This window comes from Mytilus galloprovincialis, chromosome 1, assembly GCF_965363235.1.
Source record: "Mytilus galloprovincialis chromosome 1, xbMytGall1.hap1.1, whole genome shotgun sequence".
NCBI classification, from domain to species: domain Eukaryota; kingdom Metazoa; phylum Mollusca; class Bivalvia; order Mytilida; family Mytilidae; genus Mytilus; species Mytilus galloprovincialis.
The window spans coordinates 7,205,605-7,229,421 of NC_134838.1; the positions used below are offsets into that span (position 1 = coordinate 7,205,605).

Genomic DNA, 23,817 nt, shown 5'->3' on the forward strand with positions numbered 1-23,817 from the left:
TTCTTCTTAGATATGGTAGTTAAACTCAATAATGAGTACTCAATACTTGTGCGTTACGTAGGTGTTGGTAATGTATCAGTACCTATAATTAATTATATGTGGTTGTGTTTTTCCTATGGCTGTCTGGAAGATGTCCTTTCTCCTTCTCATTGATTGACAGTTAATTATCATAATTCTATTTTTTTCTGTATCAGATGGTAGTGGTCTTCTTTTGTGTTATGTTGTTTTCTTAGTTATGGTTGATTTTTGTGAAGATGTCATTCAATTGAGGCGAACCTGGATTACTATAGTTCAATGACTCATTACTTTCATCAAATGTGTTATATATACTTAAAATTTCAGGTATTTTAAAACATTGTTTCAAATAAGCTAGTGGCAAAACTTGGTAGTCCACAATTTGTACAATACCAGGAGCAATCTGAACCAATTAAGCGATTATAGATGTCATCGCTTATATTTTCACAGTTATTTTGGAACCATGTGTCACACTTATCACTCATGACAGCTTGGTCTATAGTTTTGACTGATTGGGGACCGGGGAAAATTTGGTTGATTATTACTGGTGTGTGACTGGTGAGGCCCTCCTTATGTCAGTCAGCTGAGTCCCTCTGGTTCTCCACGACATGTTTTTGGTGTACCAATAGCTGTATCCCTGGTTTGCGTCTGACAGATGTTTTCTACGCTTGTACTGGTGGTAGGTTCAGGGGTTGCAGCGGAAGCAACGGCTTTTTTGGAGTCCATCCACTGGGTGAAACGCTCGGCATTTCGTCTCCTGGTAGATGGATGCTTCAGTTTCCTTTCAAGGGGCGGCTTAGGTTTCCTGGATGTAGTGTACGGGTCCTTAGCCTTGATTCAGGTGAGTTGGACTGTAACATGGACAGTACTGGCAGTAAATTTCCACTTAGGTTATTTTCCTTCTTACTTCATGGTGGCTAAAAGCGCTTTCAAATCGTTCGGTAATTCCATAATAATTGTTTACGAGGTTGACGGTTCAGAATACGGCTCCGCTCGGCAAAAGATTATATACTACGCCAACCCTGTCCATAATCCTAGATCCGCCCCTGTAATTTATATACTAAAAACAAATATGGCAGGCTTGACATAATAATATCTGTATAAGTAACGAATTGTCATAAAAAATACACGGGAAATGACAAGTTAACGAAATCTAGTCTGATCAATCATTTTAGTTTACATTTAAAAAAAAAAGTGCAAGTAAATGGAGGGGCGGGCGTACGCCCTCTATGCCCCCTTTGGGTTTTCTTCAAGGACCAGTCCACCAGGGAAAAAAAGATTTCGCGAACACTGAATATCAAATATATATATCACAACAACAGTCTCTGTTTTTTTTTATTATCTGCATATACACTGAAACGTATGTCTTACTCTCGTAAGAGTTCACAAACAAACCTATAGGAAGAATAGAAAACGAAGGATGGCAATAGCAACGTTTATGAAATCTTAACGTAGAAAAGTATCACTGAGAAGTAAAACATTACCTTGGGATTACGGTTCTTCCGGTCAGTTATAAGGATTTTTTTTAGAATACAACTCCGTGATCTTATCGGGGACTTTATTTAAATTCTACGGAACAGGCTCACGGTAAAGAGGACTTGCTTCTATAGTTTCTTCCTCCACTTTACTGAGTACTCATATTCATTTAGAATCCACTTTGATCAAACACCAATTTTCAAAGCACTTAATCATGGGCGCAAAATCTGCAACTGGTTTGAACCATAACATGCAGCTTGTATCGAAAACTCTTCCTATCAATCGTTGGAGGTACACCCTGGTTATCAATACGACAGCTAAGTATCCGTGTATTCACCTCTATAAACATGATAAAATGGGATGGTCTTACCTCTGAACCATTCCCTATGCAACAAAGAGTTAAACAGGGTGGACTTTTAAGTTCCGTTTCATGTGTCTATCTGACCGGTTTATTAAAATATATTGGAGACACTAATTATGGAGCATACACATGTGCTGATGATATTGCATTGATAGCAAACTCATAAACAGAACGGTAAGTGAGGTACATTAGACGTTAGACATTAGACATTATTTTATTATACCAATCATGGGCCCTTGTCGGGCAAGATACAAAAACATCATAATACAATGATTATATAAACATTAGTGAAATACACAATAAGTAATACACAAATAATAAATTGATAATATGAGCAATGTAGGATATAATTATGGTAAGAGGCATTGAGTGTAATGAGGCCGATTTAATATTAAAAGAATATGATATAAAGTTTATTTTAAACGGAAACAAAAAAGTAAAAAAAGTAAAATTAGAACCGGGTATGTATCAACTATTTATCTTCTGAAAGAAGGAGGGGGACTGAGGTATTGTTTTATTTCGAAGTCAGATTTTTTTTTGCGCGTGTCCACATGTTTATAAAGTTTTTCGACGCTATCAATCATTTTTTTTTTCAAACTTTAACAGATCTTAACACTATATTAAGGTATCGTATGGCGAAAATCTTGATTCAGATTATTTGTAGTCATCTGCTTTACCAGAATATTTTATTTTCATCAAATTGGGGATCACTCAGTATATTTTTTTTTGGGGGGGGGGGGGGGATATTGGTGTAGGACTATACGACAAACGTTCTTTTTCGTTATACTTGTATTCTCTGTATGACCGATATGCCCCGGCGGCTTGTAGTCCCTTAATTGACAATAACATATATGGGTCATTTTCAAAAAATGTCGAATTTTCAGTACACCCATGCTAATTTTTTTTATTTCTAATGGAAATTTCAGTTGTAATGGTTTAAATGAAAGCTTGTCGGATTTGTGATTCAGAACATTAATAATAAACACACCTTACATCTATTTTGATAAGATTAAACTGCATTTAAGGCCGATTTTGGGGGTATTTGTGTGCGTACATTGTCAGAAAAACACATTTCAAATGATTTTTTTCCGATTTTCTGATCGCCTTGATATCTGCAAAAGGGACTTTTTAAGTACGTTAATTATAATTCTAACGAAAAATCGTAGCTTCTTTATCATTGTATGTAACAGATTATCTACAAACTAAATTCAATCAGCGTACAGGAGGTTCATGTCTATCCTGTTACCGCTACTTAAATCAGTCGTTAAATTATTCTCCCTATGAATATTGAATCAGTCAGTGTTGATTTCAAAAATGCAAAGTAATCTTTACATTTAAAACGCCTCGTTTCTTGAACGACAGTGTAGAGAAAAGAAATTTCAAGACATTTAGTGAAAAAAATAGAGCGTACTTTTTTTCATGTCTATGCTGTTACCAACCATTTTGATTAATTACACTAACAGTATGGTTGTAAAAAGTGCAATAACGTGTTGGAAACCAAATTCACAATAGAAAACCATAATCATTTCACCGAAGGGAGTAGTTATTTCACAACAGCAATCAAAAACGAAGAAATTTGTCTATCCTGTTATGTCTATCCTGTTACTATGGTTGCTATGGTTACAGTAACAGGATAGACAATTATAGACAAAAACGTCGTTAATTTTTTTATCTTAACATGTAGGTGGAAAACGAATGAAATATTTCATTGTTTGAACTCATCTTAAGGTAATAACGTCTTAATCTTCCCAATTAAGCATTTGCAGGTGCAATACTGATATCGGTAACAGGATAGACAAAAAGGTAACAGGATAGACTTTTATATAGTGATATATCAGAAACGTACGTTCCTGTTACCAACGAAATAAAGAGAAAAGTAAATTAACTTATGAGGGATTTACTTGATGTTGGGTTTATTTGAAAGGGTGAAAAAAGGCCGAACAATATAAATTGCTATCTTAGACTTGCATTACTGGTGGTAATTTTTACAACCTTTGAAAACCAATTTTTAGAGCCATTTTTCAGTACAACCTAGAAAATTGGCAAATAATCTATTATTTTACAGAATGAATATATATATAGAAGTTTATTCTCTTGAAAACCATCTAATTGGTAACGTAAAACAAGTTTAACATTTTATCTAAACCTGTTCTTAATAACCCAAAATTTCTTTTGAAAATGGTAACAGGATAGACAAAATATTGTACCACCGATCAAAAAATGTTTCAAGATATTCTTGTATGACATCATTAAGATTGCATCTTTTAATATGTTGTTCTTAAAGTACTATTTGTTTTGATTTGCTTAGGGACGACATCAAAAGATCGATGTAGGATAAAAAACTTAAATCAAATAGTTTGGGGGTGGGGGGGTTAAAATTCTGCAAGTTTTGTATATCTAAAATCGATTTTTACATATATCCCTATTATTGGTAAATCAATTTTTCCAAAATTAAGTTAAGAGGGGGGTGTGGGGATCAGTGAAAAAACTATGTGAATAAAGTTTTTTATCCTACATTGAACTTTTGATGTCGTCCCTTATGTAGAGGGTTGTTTGAATTAGTAACTTTTAATAAATTTTTCAATTTCAAAATTCGACATTTTTTGAAAATGACCCATATCTTATCTTATTTTATTGTTCAACGGTAAGAAAAGAAACAATACATTCGATAACTGTATACGTCTCTGAACTTGGAAAATTCAGCACTAAATATAGCCATCGGTCATACCAGAGACATATATACATAGACTGATAGAGATATCAGAGACAAGTCTCTGAGATATAGTCTCCGTGGTCTTACGACAAGGAATGATTAAACAACCGGACATTGTATTGTACGTTTCTTTCCCCAATACTACAGGGTTCTCTACGGATATCTGGGCTACTTATTATTATAAACTAAAATATCTTTTAACGGATATATCACAGGTAATTGTTTCTTGCGTATGTAAAACAACTATAATAAATTCAATCTTTACCGAGTATGTTTGGCAATTTTTTCATAAAGGTCATGAAGGAAGTAACAGAGAATGACATGACAGAGTAACCGGATTATAATATTGACATTCATTCGTTATATTCAGCTTATCTTATTGTAAAAAGGAGAGATCGATAAATTTATGATTTCAGAGAGGGACTGAATTAATCATTTGGGTTAATAGGGAACATACATTGTAGATGGGTCTCCGGGGGCTGGGGTGGGCCTGCCCTCCTCTGTGTGAACAATTTGGTTAATTATAGTGGGAATCACTGAAGCATGACTGTAGCGACCCCCACTTATGGTGGTATCAGGTTCGTTCGTGCCCAATACACTTTGGCACCCTACAGGTTCGCACCTCGCACGTTCGCACCCAAGGTCCATTCGCACCCAATTTTATGTAAAATTTCAGTTGAATAATTAGAAAATCAAGATTGTTGTTTTAAATTGATTTGATGTAAAAACTGCATGTATTTAGCTTGGTATGAGTAAAAACATTGAAGATTTTAAATGAAAAACACAAAAGATTTTGACAGCTTGGCCTGGGCTTTGATCTGAAACAATGAAACAAAATATCATAGCAATGCACTAACCAAAACATGATTAAAATTTGTTCAACACAAAAAAATATGTTGTCATAGTCTCACTTTATTTTGAAACAATGAAATAAAAGTTAGCAATACACTTAACCAAAACAAGATTAAGATTTATTCAACACAAAAAAACATGTTGTCTAATTTTAATTTAGGACAATAACAACAAATATACTTATAGGAATACACTTGCCAAAACTTGATAACAAAGTTATTAAACAAAAAACCAATAGAAATTGGGCTTGAATGTCTAAGGTGCGAAAGTGAAAGGGGGTGAACGTGATAGGGTGCGAACGTGAATGGGCGCGAACGGACCCGGATTCCTTATGGCAGTCAGAGGACCCTCTTAAAAAAATAATCTGGATCCACCACTGACATGACTGATGGAACTGTCTGTGTGTGTGTTGCCACTGACATGACTGATGGAAGTGGCTGTGTGTGTATTTTGCTGTGTAACAATTAGGGTTATTGGTAGTCCAAATAATGATGATGCCTTGTAAGGCTATATTATACTTTTTTTCTTTGACGCATTTGGACTAGGTTAATGGTAGAAGTGGTGTCATGATACCAATATGAAATTTACTGATCCCATACAGCATGTACAGATCCATTGGAGGCCCCTTGTGGCAGCGTTCTACCAATCAAAACATCACTCATTTACCTAAGGTGCGATAATACATGTATTGGTATTTAATATGGAAACTTTTTCACACATCCTTTATCAGTTAGAAACCAGCTTACTGGTCTCATTGTAGCTTGCTTGCCTTGAGTGCTGGAGGTTGTGATTTTGATACTCAGCCTGGTTGGACACAATAATTTAAAAGTTATATTTGCTTCATATCTGCTTAGCACACTGAATTAATGAATAAGAGGAAAGCTTGGTTTGCTAGTAATCTGGCAAATTTATTAGGATTCAACATTGAACAAATGTTGAAGGCTGTCCAATTGCTTTACAAGTGAAAAAAAGTCCCAGGAGAGTCCAAATTGCAGTGTACCTGTCTGATAGGTAAAACAACAAAAAATTGTTATTAAGGAAATAACTGAAATTACCATCACCATACCTGCCAACCTCTGAAACCTTCAAAGAGTGAGAGCTGAGGGGAAGGTTTTGCGCGAACGATATTTTCAAGTGAAATATATAGCCTGTTTATTTATTCATCTACAAAACACATATATAAGAGTTAATAAATACTTTATTATGACTTAATACATGTATATGGTTATATCCTATTCAAGGTGTGTTGTTTGTTTCTTTCCTTTTTCATCATGTTTATATTTGTATCCCATTTGTACAGCTTTTAATATAAAGATTTATTTATTTTAGATGATCAACCATATTGTCACAAATGATGCATTCCATGCAAGTTCATTCACTTTATATTAAAATTGGTTCAATACATTTCTTATAAATTCCAACTCAAACATTGAATAGAGGTATAATTCTTTTAAGTGATTTTTAAAATATAATTATTTTTTGTCCTAAGGCATACACAATCATTTAATTGTCATCCTGCATGCATGTATAAACAAATAGAAGCCCAACAATGTCAACATAACAAACTTTTCTATTTGATGTAGTCTTAAGTCATACAGAATCTCACAGTGGGAGAATATTGATGTGTGTCCGTCATCAATACTATAGGTTTTTGTCGAGCCTGCAACTTTTGTTGCAGAAAGCTCGACATAGGGATAGTGATCCGGCGGCGGCGGCGGCGGCGGCGGTGTTAGCTCACTTCTTAAAAGCTTTATATTTTAGAGGGTGGCAGAGCTAGATGCTTCATATTTTGTATATAGATGCCTCATGTTACGAAGTTTCCGTCAGTCACATGTCCAATGTCCTTGACCTCATTTTCATGGTTCAGTGACCACTTGAAAAAAAAGTTCAGATTTTTTGTAATGTTGAATTCTCTCTTTATTATAAGTAATAGGATAACTATATTTGATATGTGTGTACCTTGAAAGGTCCTCATGTCTGTCAGACAGTTTTCACTTGACCTCGACCTCATTTCATGGATCAGTGAACAAGGTTAAGTTTTGGTGGTCAAGTCCATATCTCAGATACTACAAGCAATAGGGCTAGTATATTCGGTGTATGGAAGGACTGTAAGGTGTACATGTCCAACTGGCAGGTGTCATCTGACCTTGACCTCATTTTCATGGTTCAGTGGTTATAGTTAAATTTTTGTGTTTTGGTCTGTTTTTCTCATACTATATGCAATAGGTCTACTATATTTGTTGTATGGAATGATTGTAAGGTGTACCTATCTAGCGGGCAGATGTCATGTGACCTTGACCTCATTTTCACGGTTCAGTGGTCAAAGTTAAGTTTTTGAGTTTTGGTCTTTTTATCTAATACTATATGCCATAGGTCATCTATATTTGGTGTATGGAAAAATTTTATGATCTTTATGTCAGTCGCGCAGGTTTTATTTGACCGTGACCTCATTTTCACGGTTCATTGCACAGTGTTAAGTTTTTGTGTTTTGGTCTATTTTTCTTAAACTATAAGTAATAGGTCAACTATATATGTTGTATAGAAGCATTGTTAGCTGTACATGTCTGCCTGGCATGGTTCATCTGACCTTGACCTCATTTTTAAGGTTCATTGGTCTTTGTTTAGTTATCTTGGTTAATGTTAAGTTTATGTGACAGTTGTATTAAAGCTTAGCTTTATACTTAGGACTATCAACATAATATCAATGATTAGTATAGAAGGCGAGACATTTCAGCGTGTGCACTCTTGTTCATTTAAAATCATGCATTAGTTAATACACATGTATCAAACACTTAATTTTTGTCTTAAAGTGTTACTACAAACTATTGCATACACAGTAAATTATTTTACCAGCAAATTACAAAATTCTTCAGAATATATACATACTGCATGGTCAAATGATGGTAAATATTTAACAATTATCTGGTACATGAACTGGAAAAAGTAGGGGACATCTGTTATATATGTATAATTAAGGCTTCAAACAGGGTATATAATGTGACATTCCTGGCTTGGGGTTTATACCCCTTTCGCATATAGTATGGATCATGGAATATAAACCATAAGCCAGGAATGACACATGATATACCCTGTTTGAGACCTGAATAACATCATATTTGCACATATTCATTTATACTGTAAATAAGAAAATATGCTTTTAGAATGACTTCTGTATTCACAAATTTTTATTTAAAGTGTCTTTTAATCCTTTTTATTACAGGGAAGCAGTGATACCTCCTGCTAGGTATTCTCATTTTTGTAATGAATTCAGGTTTCAGGAAATGAATTAAGAAGAACTATTGAGGAATTGAGAAACGCCATGTTTACAGTATCAGTTTTATTCACCTGTTTAACATGTTTAATGCAGTTCATCCCATATGGCAGTGGATGTGGTACTGTCACTCACATGTTAATCAGTAAGTCAAAATAAATACCTTTAAAATTTCTAAATTACTAGTAATAAGTAATCAGTAGGTCAAGTCAAAATGAATAGCTCTTACCAGTAATTAATAATCAGATTAATTGATAAAATAGAGTATGGGAATGGGGAATATGTCAAGGAAACAGCAACCTGACCCAAAAGCAGACAACAGCTTAGGCCACCAATGGTTCTTCTACGCAGTGAGAAAAACCCTCACCTGCGTGTGGTCCTCAGCTGGCCCCTAAATAAAAGTGTGTACTAGTTCATTGAAAATGGACGCACACAAAACTCCAAAACATATAAATGAACTAAAATTAATAAACATACAAGACTTACAAAGGCCAGACTCTGTCAGAGGCTCCTGACTTAGGGACAGGCGCAAAAATGTGGCGGGGTTAAAAATGTTTTGTGAGATCTCAACCCCCTTTTTACCTCCAGCCAATGAAGAATTAGAAACTCATAGTGATACGCACACTAAAAATCAGTATCAAAGAAGTCAGAGTCCCATGTCAGAAAAGGTAAAAAAAGAAACTGAGTAAAATGACAATGATACATAAATTAAAACAGGACTACTAGCAGTTACTGACATGCCAACTCCAGACCTCAATTAAACTGATTGAAATATTATGTCTTCATTATATGAAAATCAAGTACAATCCCTCTAGTAGCATCAAAAAGAAGAAATATATAAGAAGAACATAACCTGTATCATGCTATACTGTATTACAATCTGTGAAAATGAAAGGATACAGTTGTTGTACACAAGACAATTATACCTCTGTTAATGGGTTACTTAAAACTGAACAAAAAGAGTAAAACACACACATCTTTTAAAGTGAAGAGGGTTGTAAGCGTTCAGGTCTGAGACAAAATGTTGCTAAATGGTTCTGTGCTGTGAGAGTTTGTTCTTATTGAATATACAAGCCATAAATGCTCCCTGGGAGTCTCAAGTTAAATTCTATATTCTATGAAGTTGTGTTATTAATTATAGGTGGGAGAGCAAGAGAATTTTATGATGCCAATGATAAATATAATGATTATAGGCAGGTAAGCAAGAAATATAATAATTATACTTGTTATAGGCAGACTTGGGGTAATTGTAATTGTAATCGTTAATCAGCTGTAATTGATTACAATTTTTCAAGTAATCACTGTAATCATTAATCAGTCAAAAATCTGATTACATGTTATTTAATTTAATCAATTACTTTTCAAAATACCCTGTAATCCTGATTACTTTTTGATTACATTCTGATTACAATGAAAAAAATCTAAAATTGTGTTTTTGGTCATTAAAAGAACCTCTTTGTTATTCATATTCAAATTGATAAATATTTAACATGCTAAAATAGTTTGGTTGACTTTAAGCCTGTCTTCTTCAGTAAAAAAATAAACTGTTACAGTATTGAAAAGTCATCATTAGCCTAAGCAGAGACATATAATAAAATTATATATCTTGTATATTCATTGTTTTGTAATGATCTTCATATTAATATTTGATAATAACTGTTATATATTCAAGTAATACTTTTCTTTAACACTGAATTATAATCTTTTGTTAATTTTTGTGATTTTTGTCAACTTTGAATTGACAGGTATGAGACTAATTAAGGTTTGTTTTTATTGCAATTACCAATTGAGTATAGCTGTAGGGAAATATATATGATAAAAGATAAATCAGACATGAAAATTTATCTAATTAGCACTAACAAAATTGGGACAAATATGTTGTTTAAATTTTTTTAAAAATGTATTTGGACTGGACATGTAAAATGCAATGATTTTTAGTACTTATATATTGTTTAAAATTTGATTAAACATTTCTATTAAAATTTAACATAGTTTTAACTGGTAACTTTATTTCATCCATATTTTAACTTCCATAAACTGCACCTTGGAATACATATAAGTATGAAAGAGGTCAGAAAACAAACAAAAAACTCTTTATTAATCTTTATTAAATTTAATTCAAAATAATTCAGAGACCATTGGTGATAAAGTGTAATGTATAATAACTAGTGACACAATGTTCATGTATGTATATGTAGGGAAATTTGGTGTTTATTAAAAAGATGAAGTTTGAAGTTATCATTTTATAATGTATCATATACATTACTTTCTCAAAAATGCTATAGATATATTGAATGTTTATTCATTCACATCATTCAAAATGTTTTGTTTTTAAATTCATTGTAATCAGATGTAATCATGATTACTTTGCCAATGTAATCATTAATTTAATCAGATATTTTCAGAAATGATGTAATCATTAATTTAATTTAATCGTACAAATGACAAAGTAATTGTAATTTAATCAATTACATTGCAAGTAATCGGACCCATCTCTGTAGGCAGGTAAGAACACTTCATTGTTTATACATCATGTACATTGGGGAAAAATAGTAAATTTAATTTGTCAAATATAAACTGGAAGAAATGCAACACTAGAAAATGAATCGATCTTTGTATCCCATCTTTATATCATAAATACCTGAATAAATGATTTGTTAAAACACTCATGTGACTAAAACATACTTTAAAAGAAAAAAAGGAAAATTAAACCAGAAGTGAGTCTTTTTATGTTGTGATGTTACACGTAAGTCTGACAGGAATCTGATGTTTAGTAGTTGATTTTCCTTATTTGAATGGTTTTACACTAGTAATTTTTGGGCCCCTTTATAGCTTGCTGTTTGGTGTGAGCCAAGGCTCTGAGTTGAAGACTGTATTTTGATCAATAATGGTTAACTTTTACAAATTATGACTTGGATGGAGAGTTGTCTTATTAGCACACATACCACATCTTCTTATCTCTATTTTAAGCAATAGTGTAATTAATGCAGACATTCTGATTAATTTATTTTTCAGTTATGTGACAAACAAAGGGATAGTGTAATTAATATAGACATTTTTTTTTCAGTTGTTGGACAAACATAGAGATGCATTACAAGCAGGAAGTGGCTACCCAGATTCTTTTTATGGTCCTACTTGTTTTATAGGTATGTTACTGGAATATGTCCCACTTGCTTTGGGGGTTTGTATGTTACTGGAATGAGTTTCGATGGTACGTATGTTACCGGTATGCATCCCACTTAATTTTGGGGGTACATATTTTACTGGAATTGGTCCAAATTGTTTCGGTGGTATGTATGATACCAGAATAGGTCCAAATTGTTTCGGTGGTATGTATGATACCAGAATATGTCCCACTTGTTTCGGTGGTATGTATGATACCAGAATATGTCCCACTTGTTTCGGTGGTATGTAATTGTAATAGATGTGCTTTGATGTGCCTGATTAATTCCCCTTAATTTGGACAGATTAATTATTTACTATTTAAATGTTTATTTTAGGTTTGATTTGATTTAAATAGAGTAGGATAAAAGTAAAGAATGTTAATTTAACTGTTTTAGTATTTAACTTTTGATGTTTTTATAATGTTTTAAGAATATTCATTTATTTAACTTTTCTTCAGTACCTTTTCTGTTAAAGTTCTCCTGATTAATGACAAGTTTAGGATATCATTTGATATTCAGTCGGAGTCGGCCTTGCACAGGCCTCCAAATACTCGCCGGAACTAAAATTAGTACTATTCGAGTCTAGAGTTGGCCACCCCTTCGGTGCAGTTCGCCAGAGTTAGTCACCCCTTTTTGGTGCAATTTTACTAAAAAAATTTACCTTATTTTACTTAATAGACTAACTCTGGGAACACTCTATTTTTCATTTTACATTTGAAATTACTTTATTTTTGAACTCCGTTTAGAAAGTTTTCTGACTCCTGTTTTATCCGACTTTGTTTAAATTCATGCAATTATTGTACATTTGTAAATAAAATATAGTTTTCATTTGATTAATTGTTTGTTGTTCAGCCATAATCTGATATCAGGTATCCCGATGGTCGAATAGGGACGAAGTACTGGCCACTACACGTCCCGGGAGGTGTCGTCACCGACCCCCTCTGTTACATATGATACCAGAATATGTCCCACTTGTTTCGGTGGTATGTATGATACCAGAATAGGTCTCACTTGTTTCGGTGGTATGTAAGTTACTGATATTGAAGAAATTAGCAGTAAGCATTAATGATTTCCTTTACTCTTTTTATGAACATTTATTATATACTTTTTAAATTTGAAAAGAATTCTTTGATTGATCAGAATAAAAGACAGTTGTGGCTATGTAATTGTTTAAGATCGCATCTTACATCCATTGCAATGTAAGTTTTGAAAGAGGTTGATAATACATTATTTTTATTAGGTATTAGGTAATCAATTGATTGATTGTAGATGTTTTAATGCCACTTTTAAGCACCACTTTTTGGCTATATTCTTGGCAGCCAGTTTTTATTGGTGGAGGAAGCCAGAGTACCTGGAATCACTGACCTTCGATAGGACAATGATTAGCTAATTGGTCATTGTTTTGCCAAAAACCTTTGTTTTTTCACACCTTTATGATTGAGTAAGGTTTTGGTTTCCCTTTACCCCCTTGCATAAATCTGAAAAGAGTGAATTGCTTATGCTATACATCAGATGTATTTTTTATGATCTATTTTTAACAATATTCTGATTTCAACATACTAAGCTGTTGCTGCTGAAAAAGGCTATGAACATATTTCCCTATTGCAATAAGCAAATTGTAGTAATAGTTTTGATTTTTTTGTAGATAAATTCCACAATGTGTCAGAAGATACACACTGGACTCCCTTTCTGAATGCATCTGTGAATTACATAAGAAAGACGTATCCACAGCCATGGGACCTGGTAAGCTTTCAGTCATTATGTAGCATATTTACCTGACGTTATCGGGATATAGGTATTTAGTCGAATCTTAACATGTACTTGTGATTTGTTTACAAACCGGTATTGATAAAAATAAACAAACAAATGTCGAAATAGTTCAGGACTTAATTAAATCTGTATTTGGGTAAGATGATGCAAGCATACAATTTTTATTGCGTCTTACTCTTTAAGAAGTAAATAATCTTTAACTACTTTATTAAAATATTGTGTAAGAACGTTAATTATGAGCTATAAAAGTCAAGTGGCTCAAGCATTTTTCTGAGGAAGTTTTTTAAAATTTCAAAGAAATATTTTTTACAGTGGGTTAGCTTTCATTAGTCTTCACTATCCTATAGATTAACAACTTTTGGTAATATTTATAATTTAGAATCTTCATTTGAAGGTGGAGCACGAATGCACAGTTAATTAATTATATTGATGTGCCATTTGTATGCAAGAGACATTCCTTTGTATTGTGTGCCGATTCAAAAAAAAAGTTATGAGAGTACAAATGTATTGTCTCCCTTTAACAGGTTCATAATTTTATAATTAAGTATAGGTTTCTGATATAATTTTGAATAATTATAAAATGTATCAATTCAATATATTTCAGTTTTTGTTATTGGTGTATCAAAAGCAGTGATGTACGAAAATATAATTTCATAAATTTGAAATGTTTAAAATGATTACATACCAATATAAAGAACCGTTCATCATTTTTGAAAAAGACTATAAATTAAAATTGAATTAATTATCCCTCCTTCATGATAGATTGATTGGGAAATTAACCAGAGTTATCTAATATTAATCACAGAGAGGGACTAGCAAGCAATTTTTAATTGTAGCTTATTTAACATTAAAAAACAATTTCCACTATAAACGAATGTTACTTTATACAAATGTAAGGACTTTGTTAGCTAAATCTACAAATTTTATTAGATATTATGAATTTTTATTACAATAGATTAATATGCTACAGCACCTGTGTTTTATCATCTTTCATTTATTATGACAATACCTACCTTCGTTTTATCAGCTATGATACATACTCAGGTAGTTGTTTTATCAGCTATGATACATACTCAGGTAGTTGTTTTAGGATATAAGGAACCATGTCAGAATTCTAAATGTACAGTTCCCTTTTTTAGCTCACCTTTCCAAAAGGAAATGTGAGCTTTTGCCATCACTTGGCGTCCGTCGTCTTCCGTCCGTCGTAAACTATTTCAAAGATCTTCTCCTCTGTAACTACTGAACCAATTCAAACCAAACTTCATCTGATTGATTCCTAGGGTATCTAGAATAAAGTTTATGTTTTAATTTCAATTTCATCAAAAAACATGGCCGCCATGGCTAAAAATAGAACATAGGGGTAAAATGCAGTTTTTAGCCTATAACTCAAAAACCAAAGCATTTAGAGCAAATCTGACATGTGTTAAAATTGTTTATCAGGTCAAGATCTATCTGCCCTGAAATTTTCAGATGAATCGGACAACCCGTTGTTAGGTTGCTGCCCCTGAATTGGTAATTTTAAGGAAATTTTGCTGTTTTGGGTTATTATCAAGAATATTATTATAGATAGAGATAAACTGTAAACAGCAAAAATGTTCAGCAAAGTAAGATTTACTAATAAGTCATCATAGGAGTTATGGCCCTTTATAGTCAATTTTTAACCATTTTGCGTAAATCTTAATTATCTTTTACAATCTTCTCCTCTCAAACTACTGGGCCAAATTGAACCAAACTTGGCAACAATCATCATTGGGGTAACTAGTTTAAAAAATGAGGTTGAATGGTTTATCAGGTCAAGTTCCATCTGCCCTGAAATTTTCATATGAATCAGACAACCGATTGTTAGGTTGCTGCCTCTGAATTGGTTATTTTAAAGGGATAATTCGCGATTTTTCACTTTTCATCTTATTATGTTCATAATACCATGAAAAACATATTCACCAAGTTTTATTTTGATATGAAATCTAATAAAGAAGAAAATTGGGAATTATTAATTTTATTTTTTTAAACTTCCTGACTTATGTGACGTAGTTTAAGTCTTTGATGCATGCCGGGAGTGAAAATATCTCATTTAAGTCTTGTTCGTTAACCATCTACTAACGCGATTTAAAGCGCATCGACGACTTTTGGTGTAGCTATTAACCAACTAAAAATAAGTGATAGCCATGCAACTTTTAAAATTAGATCATGTTGATTTTTTAAAACGAATTTTAATAATAAAAGTAAATCATACAATAGAACATTTTTATGAATTTTTTTTCTAAAAATACTTTAAACAAACATATGAAACTGACATGATCGATAGTGTATTAAAAATACATGTTTGTATTCTGACCTTTTTGCTTCATTCCAGCAATCATTTTCACTTGCTTGTACGGTGGAAACAATAAAATGTGTATTGTTTTGTGACACCTAAAGAATGTGGAATGCGTAGTTTAACTCAAGGTAATTAAAAGATTAGCATTATGTAATTCTAATCTTTTGATCCTCATTCAGTGAAATCTAGGCGTCACGGTTCACTGGCATTTCAGGTGTGAAGAACATTTCGTATCAATTGTAAACGGGAGTCAGACAAAGTTTCAGACACATGAATGTAAAAAAAAATAATTAAAATTAATTAACGGGAATAATAAGATCGCACAATAACTGGATAGCTGTTGTATATTTTTATATTTTGCATAAGATCACTTTTAATGAATTATGACTTTTGAATACTTTAGTAACGATAAAATACTGAATTATTTTAATTGAAGTATTTATAAATAAAAATAGCCTTCTAAACACGAGTTTATGAACTAAAAATTGTACTATTTCAAATAAGGATCGGCAGCCTTAAATATTTCAAACAGATCATTAACAATTGCAATTATATATTTTAGTCAATCCAAAGTGATCTTTAATTACCTATTTAGGAATTAATGTGCTCATCAAAATATTTTAAATCTCACAACACATGAATACTTCAGATATTTGAAAAAAGATGTTTTAAAAAAAATGACAGGAAATTAAGGGATCTAATTGGAATGGAATCAACAAATTACGAACAGATATGCTTTTTAAGTGTGAAAAACATCAACAAAATTTATACATAATCGGGAATGTCCTTCTTAAAATACTCTTCGTCTCACACCGTAACTATATATAATACTTTAGCTATTTGACCAACGATGTATAAAAAAAAATGAACGAATTAAATGTCATCTTTCCCTATTTTGTAATGTAATTATAAGTCTGTTTCAACTGGCAAGAATACCAGTAAAGCAGACAAGCAGTTTATTCTGCAAATTGCTGTCACTGAATATCAAGAGCGAAAATAAATTCCGAAATTGATTTGAAACTTTGATACTCTATAGTTTTCCTGGAAAATATTCACATCCCTCGGTATTAGTGTACTTCCAGTTGCGTATATATTACATGCATGTCGGAACAATTGTGATGATGGCGAATTTCTTCCTTTTTTCGAGAACAATCTAATTGATATATAAATGTCCATAACTTCGATGAGCCAAATAAAGTTATATATCGACCAGTATTTAAATCTCTTCTTCTTCTTCTTCTTTTGGTATACAATAGTCTATCGACATTTGATGATTACATACTGTTGGCATACGTGAACTTGTCATTTTACAAAACTTTTACCCCAATTTACGCAAAATGTATGTTTCTTTCTTATGTTCTATGTAAACATGTATATATTTTAATTTGCGCTATAGTTCCGTAACTTATAATCCAGGCGTATATACGAATGGTCGACAAGTGCGTACATTTTTTTAAATCAATATTTCTGGCCTTCACCATTGACAACGAGTATATGTTACATTTTACCAAATTTACACTTGGAAAAAATACGTATATAGATTTTTATTTCATCAAATCTGTTTTTTTTTTTTTTTTTTTGGTATTATTTATATTTTATGAATAAATTTCTTTTCACCAGAAATGTTATTCATAAACAAGCGTATGAGTTTAGTAATATCACTTTCGGACACGCAAGATAGAGATGTATATTATACACCTAATAGTTCAAAATGGAAAGTTATAAGTTATCGGCCGTGTACACTTATCAATACACTAAGAAGTGAAACAATGCATGAATTTGCAAACTCGACAGGAAATCGCTTGAATACCTGGACGTGTCACCTCACACCCCCTCCAATACCTTTGGGAGTAATACCTTTAGCCATGCGGGTGATCAGTGGAGCGAAGATCCTAATTTATTTGAATAAAGTTTATTACATAAAAGAATTATGAACTAATTAGATTTCACGGAAGACTTATTTATGATTTGAAATTTTGACTTTTTCACTAATTCCTATATTATCAGTCTAATATAACAGATCCTGGTTATTTAAAAAAAAAAGAATAAAATTTTCCGTATCAAGTTAGTTAACTAGTCGGATAAAACAACCGTACGATTGACGAGATATCGACACGCAATTGGGACTACATCGGGTTACTGTAGTTTTGGTCCTTAGACATATCTTGACTGCAAATCGGAGAAGGTGACAAAATGGCCGACCGCAGAGAATTGATACTCTAAATTTAAAATCGATGGTGATCTCTTATCTAGCAGAATAAAACTTTAATATCTATGAATTTGAGCATTTTTATACAGAATAAACATAATATCAATTTTTGATTTTTTTGCGAAGTTTCCCTTTAAGGAAATTTTGCTGTTTTTGGTTATTATCATGAATATTATTATGGGTGCTATAAACAGTTTCGTATAAAAAACTAGGGGTTATTCCCCAACTAAAAATAGACATGGAGGGAAGTCCCTTTTTATCAACATAATTGATGAAAAAGTATCATGTTTTTTGTATTTGGTTGGAAAGATATGTTAATTAACTTCAATTAAAGCAGGTTGAATGATTAAACTAATTTTAAAAATTAGATTAAAAATACATGTTTTGAGGGGAGACAACACTGTAAACAGTCTGTTTTTTTGGCAGTGAAAATTGAAAACTTATTTGCAGCCACTGTAGCTCCTTTCGGAGCAGGCGAACGTACCCTGAAGCATGAATTTTTTGAAAGACCAGGTAAAAATCTATGAAATTCATACAATTTTGATTATGAAAAATGTGCAGGTATCATGTCTTCAGGGGTGTGCACATGACCTGATTTCAGGTTTTTTAAGCTTAAATTAGGCAATGTTTTTCCCAATTTCTCTGGATAAAACTTTTTTATACCATTAAAAGTACACTTTTTTTTTATTCCATAATAAACTAGAGAACATTCTGATTCCAGTTATATCTAGTTTTATACAAGTATCTTTATTAATCAGTCCACCACTAAGGGTCACTTATACATGGTCCCTCAAAATATGACGTCATAGAAAAAAACTGTTGATTGCACCCTATAGATAAGATAAACTGTAAACAGCAAAAATGTTCAGCAAAGTAAGATTATCAAATAAGTCAACATGACCGAAATGGTCAGTTGACCCCTTTAGGAGTTATGGCCCTTTATAGTCAATTTTTAACCATTTTGTGTAAATCTTAGTTATCTTTTACAAAAATCTTCTCCTCTGAAACTACTGGGCCAAATTTAACCAAACATGGCCAAAATCAATATTAGGGTTTCTAGTTTAAAAATTGTGTCCAGTGATATTGTTTGCCTTAAATTACCGGAGAATAAAGGCTTTTTCCCCTGGAGAAAAATACCAATTTGAAAAAAAAGGCTTAAAATTATTCCCCAAAAGACAACTTTTTTCCCAAACAAGGCAGTCTCAGTAGTAATTGTGCATGAATACAAACTGAAAAACACTCAGTTAAACATTTTTCCTGCCTAAAATGACTATATGTGCAGATTTGAGGGTCTATTTATGTATCATCACTGAAAATAAGGGGTCTTATTTCAAATTAGGGTTTACCTCTTGAAAGGGGGTCTGCAAATTGAATTTCCAGTCAAATTCATGGTTTATTATAAATTTCCCAATTTGATCAAAATGACGCATATTTTCCCAATAAAAAAGGGTAGAGGTAGTTTTGAAAAAAGCCAACAATATCACTGGTGTCTGGTGACCCAGCTAACCAACCAAGATGGCCGCCATGGCTAAAAATAGAACATAGGGGTAAAATGCAGTTTTTAGCTTATAACTCAAAAACCAAAGCATTTAGAGCAAATCTGACAGTGGTAAAATTGTTTATCAGGTGAAGATCTATCTGCCCTGAAATTTTCAGATGAATCGGACAACCCTATGTTAGGTTGCCGCCCCTGAATTGGTAATTTTAAGGAAATTTTGCTGTTTTTGGTTATTATCTTGAATATTATTATAGACGTAGATAAACTGTAAACAGCAATAATGTAATGCTTGGGGTATACAATGTTTTTTTTATACTTTCATCATAAATTATATTATGAACACGAGACAAACGAGACATTTCAGTGTGTTCACTCTTAGTTTTGCTTTTGAAGAAGATATGACAGAATCGAAGAACCATTTATATAAATTGAAAACCCAAAATAATCATTGATGGAAGATTTAAGCAAAAAATTTAAGGTGAGCGATTCAGGCTCTTGAGAGCCTCTTGTATTCAGGTTGTACAAAACAGAGAATTTGGGTGGGGAAAAGTAGGTACCTAATTTGTGAAATCATCCACTCCTGCAGTTACAACCACAATGCTTGAAAGGTTATGGAAAGATTACATACTGTGATACACATTGAAGTTGTACCTCTAGTCTGGAATTGTTTTACACATTTATTTCCCATTTCCCTAGACTGTACCAATATTGCTTTATCTACTTCTACTCATTCTGACCAAGATCCATGAAACCTAATGAAAAAGGAGTAGTTTTGTAGATTTTCCCCACATCTTGTATATTTTATATTTACATTTAGTGAACATGATTAAATGGAAATTATATAAAATTATATAAAATTTCTCTTTTGGTTAAGAAACATTCTGTGGCTATGGTTAATTAATATTATTTATTGTGTGTATTCTGTTTGTGGTCAGTGTTGACAGGTTTTAGTTATAATGGAATAGATTATGAGGGATCAATGTGGAAACATTTTTTGGGGTATTTGATGTAGAAAAAATGATCTATTATGTTTGAAATTTTTTTTTGGTATTTAGTTATATGTAAGGGAAAATATACCCTTTTTCAACTTTTTGCAGGGATATAGTGCAAAGTTAAATTATGGAATTAATTTGTTTATAATTCTGTATTTATTTTCTTCTTCAGGAAACAGAGAAATTGGTAGTATTTTTGTTTGGAATTGTATCTCATCAGACAGCAGATATTTTATGGCATAGTCTTGGTATATCACAGGGATTTCTAACCACAATGGGAGATGTAGGTACATTTATGTTAACCGGTCATTTTGCTCAGGAGTGCAATCCCATAAAAATAGTTCCATAAACATTGAGTTGATAATAATTGCATACTTTCATGGGAGGGAAGAAGACTTTGGTTTTCTAGTTATTCATGTTTAAATGTTTTAATTTCTCCCATTTTTTAGGGCCCATGCAACAAAGATTTTGGGGCCATATTGTTTTACCCTTGTCCGTCATTCCATCATTCTGTCATGCCAAAACAAACTATTATACACATTTCATTTAAACGCCATCAGATATTGGGCTGATTTTTGGTATGTGAGAGTATTCAAGTCTTTCAGACACATTTAGTTTTAATGTTATTTTTTGTATTTCATCTTACATGTACATATTTTCGATCTTACATAATAATAATTTTTACCAGGCCCTAAGGGTCCGATGTGAGCTTATTCCATCACATGACCTCCAACTTTATCAGGTTGCTGCCACTATATTGGTAATTTTAAGGAAATTTTTCAGTTTTTGGCTATTATCTTGAATATTATTGAAGATAAAGACAAACTGTAAACAGCAAAAACAAAAAAAAAATTTCAGAAATGTAAGTTCTACAAAAAAGTTTAATATGACCCAAATTGTCAATTAACCCCTTAATGAGTTATTGCCCTTTTTTCACAATTTGTTCATCTAATTTGCTTGCCTTACTTTGAAAAAATGATGAATCTTTGGGCTGAACGAGAGTATCAAGTATAAATTTTGTATCTTATTTCCATGTATGTCAAAAAACATGGCCACTATGGCTATAATGGAACATATAGGGGTAACATGTATTATTTTGATTTTGAAGAAAATATGACAGATACAAAGAACGTTTAAAAAGCATTATTAGCCACTCATTGATATATATTGAAAAAAAAAATGATCATTGATGAATGATTTAAGCCAAAAAATACTGGTGAGTGATTCAGGTGCTTGAGAGCTTTTTGTTTTGTTTGGTGTAACAGGATTTTTATAGTAGATTTGGTAGAATGCATTGATTAAATTAATTTTAATTGGGGGTTTTGTTTGGGGGGATTGTTTAAAATTTGACAGTGCAGTGACAATTCAGTCAGTCTTCTACTGGATTTTATTGTTTATTTTATTAAAGTTAAACGTTTACTTCTAACATGAACAGTTCCAAGGATGTAAAAAAAAAAACCACTTTCATTATCAAAGATTTGAAGCCAGTTTGCAGATGCTTCTCTCTTCGTTGCTAATTATATAATTCTCTTATATATAGATGAGCAAAGTTGTCTCTAGGCATTTTACTGGATGCAGGCTTCTGACTACTGTTTAAATTTTATAGACTACCTAATTGTGAACATGTTTGGTTGCAAGTTTGTGAAATATCATTTGCATAATTTTATGAAACAATCTCTAGCGTTTGTTCCAACGTTTTAATATTTCCCTTTTATATTTATTGTGTAAAAATATTCAGGCATAAATGACAAAAAAAAAAAAAAGAGTTTTATATATATGTATTCAGTAATTGTCAGGAATAAAGTGGATAAAGAAATATTATTTGTCAAGGTATATAAAGAGACTTTAGATAAATGTTCTATGTTGAAATTGTTGTTATGTACATTCCATGGAATAAGAAAAATATTAAATTGATTTAAATTATCTCTTTTTTCAGATAAATTTCCATGGAGATTACGCGTCTGCTCACCATTTTGGCGACCTTGGTAACACATTTTTACTTTCATTTTATTTTTTCAAAAAAGTTGATTTTAGAAACATTTAGATGAAATGAGTAAATTTTCTTCTTAACTTTAATTTATGTGAATGTTTTTAGTTTTAAACTTTGTATTATGGAAATATTTTAAACAAATTAAATTGTTAATAATTTTTTGCAGATGGTCGTCAATAAACACAGGTTATCTTTCTTCAAAATAAATTTATTCCGTTATTGACATTTCATACTGTCTGACTGTTTAAAATCAGATTTTTTAAGGACTTTTTGTTATTACATCAATGCTTATGAAGTTATGAAGCTGATTAAAAATATTTACAATTATTATAAACCTATCTAAGGCTTAATGACTATTCTATGAATATTTAATGGTTACAGGTGGTGAATTTGTGAGTCTTATAGACTTAGATGCTGATTTAGTAGTTGACCTTAAGCAGAAATGGTAAGTAGCATACCTTACATATAGTTTTGAAAAAATACTTAATTTTTTAATTATAAATACTGAAGATATCTTAAAATGTTTTAATAGGTTTAAAGACCAAATTTTAATTTGTTACATTATTGTTTTCCTCATTTTGATCAGTTATCTTTGAAAATTAATGATACTTTTAATTGTTAATCTAGTACAAATTAGGTTCATATTCATGTCACTTGAACACATCATCCTAAAATACATGTAATGTTTGCCACTGAATGTTAAACACCAATGCATCAGCGTTATTACTTCATGGTGTTTATTTTGATAACTTCAGTTTACATGTCTACAAACATAAATGCACATATTAAACCATATTGTATAAGCATGTAGGATAAAATTTATGTGATGATTAAAAATAGATAGAAAGACGTTTATTTAATACTATCCGCTTATATTTACAGGTACATACCATCAAAAGATCTATTCAATATTTATAGGGAATTTTATGGAACGACAAAGATAACTATGTCAGATATAGAGACTTGTTCATCATGGATTCTACTAGAAGGGTATAAATATCTATATCAACTATATTTTAATTTTCAATATGTTCTAGTCTATTGTATGCGTCAAAAAATGTTTGAAATATAATAATCAGTTGTGCAAAATATCTTTTTTAGTAGTTTATGTTTCTGTTTATGAATCAGTGTACTTATATTGACAGATAGATTTTAATACTAAGTGAACAATTTAAGTATTTTTTTCTCA

At 31.8% G+C, this 23,817-nt stretch overlaps 1 protein-coding gene across 2 annotated transcripts in view; it reads left to right on the forward strand.

The window, feature by feature from the left end:
• The first annotated feature begins 4,669 nt into the window (after window positions 1-4,669).
• Window positions 4,670-23,817, forward strand: part of LOC143064332 (phosphatidylinositol-glycan-specific phospholipase D-like) — a 45,596-nt gene continuing 26,448 nt past the window's right edge. The window contains exons 1-10 of one of the 2 annotated variants that reach the window (XM_076237102.1): window positions 4,742-4,780; window positions 5,963-6,088; window positions 8,638-8,833; window positions 9,830-9,885; window positions 11,756-11,834; window positions 13,498-13,595; window positions 20,811-20,921; window positions 22,575-22,623; window positions 23,010-23,073; window positions 23,511-23,618. In XM_076237102.1, the coding sequence (XP_076093217.1) occupies window positions 8,737-8,833; window positions 9,830-9,885; window positions 11,756-11,834; window positions 13,498-13,595; window positions 20,811-20,921; window positions 22,575-22,623; window positions 23,010-23,073; window positions 23,511-23,618 (662 nt within the window). In that variant the 5' untranslated portion in view covers window positions 4,742-4,780; window positions 5,963-6,088; window positions 8,638-8,736. Of the gene's footprint in view, window positions 4,781-5,962; window positions 6,089-8,637; window positions 8,834-9,829; window positions 9,886-11,755; window positions 11,835-13,497; window positions 13,596-20,810; window positions 20,922-22,574; window positions 22,624-23,009; window positions 23,074-23,510; window positions 23,619-23,817 lie in introns of both variants that reach the window. The other variant, XM_076237096.1, reaches the window with a different exon arrangement.